Genomic DNA, 5,029 nt, shown 5'->3' with positions numbered 1-5,029 from the left:
TTTTTATATTCTTATATTTTTAATTAAGAAAGGTATTATTTTACTTTTTATTTTCATAGTATGTTTTAATCAGAATTCATAACTGTTCTTTAAATCAAATACTTTTATCAGTAGAAAATTGTTATTGCAGGCAATAGATTTTATAGATGTTTTATGGGATTCATTATAATTAATATGTGACACTTTAAGATAAAAATGTATCATTATTATTATTTGTACTATTTTTATCTATGATCCATATTTGTATATCATAATAATTAATAAAAACAAAAGTATCCTTAAACATCAGAAAATAAGTATAACATAACGTTTGTTTGATCTCAGCGTCCCTGATAACTCTTATGTAGACGAAACCCACATCTGGCGTATCAAATTATCAAACTTCTTGCTTTGATAACTATAAGTAACCTACCAAATGATACTTATCACCAGTTTTGTACTTATATGAGCAACAGGACGGGGGCGACATTGGGATCAGAATCTGCTTACTATTTCGGAAAGCGTGAAATCATACCACCAATAAAACCCCCATTTTGTTAGTATTCGTGTTTATCTGTCTTTAGTTGTCTATATTTTGTTATGTGAACTGCTTTTAGTCGTTTGGTCTTTTTCATTTTTGGCAGTGACTTGTGAGTTCGAATGTCTTTTTGGTGTCTTTCGCCTGGCATAAAACGTTTCCTAATGTGAGTTTTTCATATGTTTAAGCACTATTCAAGAATAGGCTGTAGTTCATATTTCTCACAAATGAAACAAGATATCAGAGTTTTCCTTCATTTCATAATATCTAATTAGACTTTGAGTTGTCATTTGCAGTACGACAGGCATCAATGGCCAATCGGTAACTTAACTTTCATGATCAATTAGGTTAACATGTTAGTTTTCAATTGGCTCCAATCTTTTAATCTTTTGTTAACCTTGGAATCTTTAAAAAGCTTTAAGTTATGTTTCCGATTTTTGGTTTTTCCTGTAATGTCGACTGTCCTCCTTTTGCCTTAAATCTTTTATGGTCTCTTTGGAGTATGATACAACTAAATAACTAATAATATCAAACGGTTAACCAGACAAAACCATTAACAAGATTTTATAGTCGGTTTAATAAGAATAGATCATAATAATACATATCACAAATGTGTATAAATAAAGGCATCAGTAGTATACTGCTGTTCGACTATAAAACCGTCGACTTCTCCTCAATGATTCATGGATTTCTAATATGTTCCTTTTTTACCTGCAAAACAAATACAAAATGTTTGTTTAATAGAAATGTTATAGAATTTAAATTTATCTTTTTGTATGAATATTCATTATCATACGGTTGTTTAAAACTCAAGCATAAAGTGTTTGATGTGCATAAATGTAATTATTCCGTACATCTGTATTTTCAAATTCTAGTGTGTTAAATTGTTAGTTTTTAAGGGTTTTTTTTCTGATCATTTCTCTTAGAAATAAAACCAATAAAACAACCAGATATCACAACAGCAAGATATTTAGATAGACCTGTTTTTGTAAAATTGCAATGTAAGACCCACCCAAAAACATCCAATCCTATTCATTATAATGTTCATTTGACCGATGAGTATTTGTACAGCTGATCACCTTAAATCATTTTTTTAATGTTATTGTGATGTAATTTGAATATAATCAATTTATCATTTAACAAAGATTAATATATGCAAAAACAAATAATAATGACTTAACGTGAAACTATGTATTCTGTTAATTTTTTCTATTCCTTTCTTATCGAATGCTATGTGTTTTATTGAACAGCTTATTTTCTGATTATCTGTCAGACAACCGAAATGAAGTCATTTTTCCACTTTACGATTTGAAATAGCTTACCTCCAAATTTACCAAAACCACCAACACCACTATATCCGTATTTGCCGTTTCTGAATCCATCAATACTTTGTGATCCATAACCATTTAGACTACCCAAACCATATGCTCCATAACCATTCAAACCACCAATACCATATGATCTATAACCATTCAGACCACCAATACCGTATGATCCATAACCATTGATTCCACCGATTCCACTAAAACCTCCCATACCATATGATCCGTAAGCATTCAGACCAGCAGATGTTCCAGAACCAATCAAGTTGTTATACCCGCCGTATCCGCCAAGTCCTCGACCAAATCCATATTGCTTGAATGGCATAACTCCATTACCATAAACACCGTAATTTCCATAACCACTTAATACATTCAAACCCATTCCGTTCATGAACCCGTATCCAGGAAATCCACCTTGGATACCATAGCTGTTGTACCCGACATGGCTGCCATATTGTAATGGTGAACCTAAACCATAAAAGTTGTTTGCATAGCCACCATGTCCATATCCAGATAGGCCATTCAAAGGATATCCAGCGCCGATATTTCCTTGAAATCTATTCCCACCCAAGAATGGTCCTAACAGATTCCCATATGTTTTCAGGTTATACTTAGGACTGTATCCTTTTTGACCAGCCTCTGCAGCTACTAGTCCGACGAGCGACAAACACAGGAAAGCTTTAAGTGACATGGTGGGTTGGTTCTAAAAGAATAATCCACGACTTTTCAATAAATATGTGTTGTAATGTGAAGAACATAAAAACTATTGCAAAAACAGAAAGTTAAAAACAGCAATATACATATTGCAAACTACAAAATAATGAACACAGTTAAAAGTGTAACTTAAAGATGAACATTTTTTTAATACAAACGTAATTCAATCAATTGTCTACGTTCTTTTCTTTTCAGTTTTTATAACATTTATCGTAGCCTTAACAATGATTATACACATTCCAAATATGTGCTCATATGAATTTGAAAGTCGCACATGAATTCTTAAACCTACCGTGATATGATGGCTTTCGCAGAGTGCTGATTTATAAATTGATGTCCTATATATACCATAGTCATTGACCACACAATTCATTATGATAAGTTATAAAATAGACATTTTACCAAAACAACGGTTTTAATAGAAAATTGATATAAAAAAAAGTTAACCTCAATGATAGGAAGTTATGTTATCAATAATTTATTGACGATTGTATAGTAGCATTGTTGTTTAATCCGATGTTCTGTTCTTGTTGTGGAAGATATTGTCATATATTTGTAATATGTGGTATTCATATCTCTTGTTTCACCGAGTACATGGGAAAGTCCCCGTATGTTTTACACAAATTCACATTTAGTGTTGTTCTCTGGAATGGAAATTTTAATGTTTTTTTTTCAGATTCTTTTCTAACCTCCCCGCTTTTTGAAAATTTAACTATTTTTGTTCGTATAATATCAAGTATAGTTATATATGAATTAATGCTTCATCCAAAAATAATTGCTGCATGATGGATTTTAAATAATGAATTTCAATGAGTGTAAATATTCCTTTTTGAGAAGGCCTTGCATTGTTCAAAACTTAATGTAAGTGGAGTACCGTCGAATGTGTTATTTGGTACATGTAATTGACTTTGAAATGACACTGAGATGGCAAGATTATTACTTCCTGTTCAGATATGAATGAAAGCTTGAATTATTTTACACTTGTTGCTATCATAAATTGTTTAAGAATGTACAAATTTGTTTTAACAGAGATGATACAATATTGTTCACACTCAGGTCAGCATGTAGAATTCAATATGACAGGAGTCTAATAAATCAATGCAACAAGCTCTTATAATTTACCAAACGCGCTTTTCGTCTACATATGTCTCACCAGTGACGCTCAAAACAAAATAGTTAGAAAGCCAAACAGGTATTGTCCATTTGACTTCTATGTATTTGCAGAAAAGAATTCTTAAAAATTCATTTGTATTAATTTATATTTTATTCTTTGATGGATGTTAATATATGATACATACGAACTCTGACTATTAATTCCATAATTTTTGGTCAATAATTAAAAAAGTTTCCCATTAGGTCTCCCAGAAGTGTTGATTACCTGATGGAGTAAGTATACGTAGTGTAACGGCCTTCCAACCAAAACAAAAACAACATACATGTTTGCCTATAAAGTACTTTTTTACTAATCTATACTATATCTGATTTTTAACAGAAAATGGTAAATGCAGTTTCCTATCATATATAGAACAATTATTACAATCACATGACATGAAATCTAAGTTTGGTTGATCGTCAGTAGAGGTCATCTTAATATCTAAATATACAAAGACTTTAAGTCACATGGTACAAATAAACAAACATTAAAAGCACATGCATGTTGTTTTTGTTTTGGTTGGAAGGCCGTTACAGTACTTATACTTACTCCATCAGGTAATCAACACTTCAAAAAATAAAATTAACATAGAGACCTAATGGGAAATTTTTTTAATTATTGACCAAAAATTATGAAATTAATGGTCAGAGTTCGTATATATCATATATTAACATAAATCCAGGAAAAAATTATCAATTTATAAAAATGAATTTTTAAGAATTTTTTTCTGCAAATATATAGAATCAAATGGACAATATAAAGGTGAAGAGCATTAAAGACCCAAAATTCCAAAAATATTGTGTCAAATACAGCGATCAATTTAAACCGTGGTATGAATAGATAAAAGAAGAATTGGTTTCTTGTCTGAAACAATGTAAGACTTCTTGTTCTTGAAAGTTTTACTTTCCCTGTCACGAGTTATTGTGTCGGTCTTATACAGTAAGTCCACCCATTTATAGATACCTTTTTTTTACAAAATAGGTATGATAAATTGGTTCAGAAGAATCCATTGAAAATATGATTTAACTCGAGTGATGATATTTTTGCCTCAATTATACCACATGATTGCTAGACAACTCGGTACAATATATAACAGTACAAAGTCGAGTCAATATTAACTTAACTAAACAATTAGAATGGACAATTTTTTAAGTCCCCGGTTCATTTAAACTAAACTAACATTTTGAAATTTAGGTATAAAAATGTATGAAAAGAATTTGTCATAGGTTGGATAATATTTAAAAGATCAATTTACAACTACATTTGTTGTAGTTTAAACTCATCACTTAAGTGTACTAAAATATTTCTGTTACATTTAGTTCT

At 30.5% G+C, this 5,029-nt stretch overlaps 1 protein-coding gene across 1 annotated transcript; it reads right to left on the bottom strand.

The window, feature by feature from the left end:
• Positions 1-1,096: 1,096 nt before the first annotated feature.
• LOC143070854 (uncharacterized) lies at positions 1,097-2,537 on the bottom strand. The gene is made up of 2 exons (XM_076244972.1): positions 1,840-2,537; positions 1,097-1,228 (listed from the first exon to the last, which is right to left on the bottom strand). The coding sequence occupies exons 1-2, from the start codon at positions 2,528-2,530 to the stop codon at positions 1,209-1,211; spliced, it is 711 nt and encodes a 236-aa protein (XP_076101087.1). The 5' UTR covers positions 2,531-2,537; the 3' UTR covers positions 1,097-1,208.
• Positions 2,538-5,029: the final 2,492 nt, after the last annotated feature.

Source organism: Mytilus galloprovincialis, chromosome 4, assembly GCF_965363235.1.
Source record: "Mytilus galloprovincialis chromosome 4, xbMytGall1.hap1.1, whole genome shotgun sequence".
Taxonomy (NCBI): domain Eukaryota; kingdom Metazoa; phylum Mollusca; class Bivalvia; order Mytilida; family Mytilidae; genus Mytilus; species Mytilus galloprovincialis.
The sequence above is the reverse complement of the archived record's forward strand: the minus strand, read 5'-3'. Positions and strand labels throughout refer to the sequence as shown.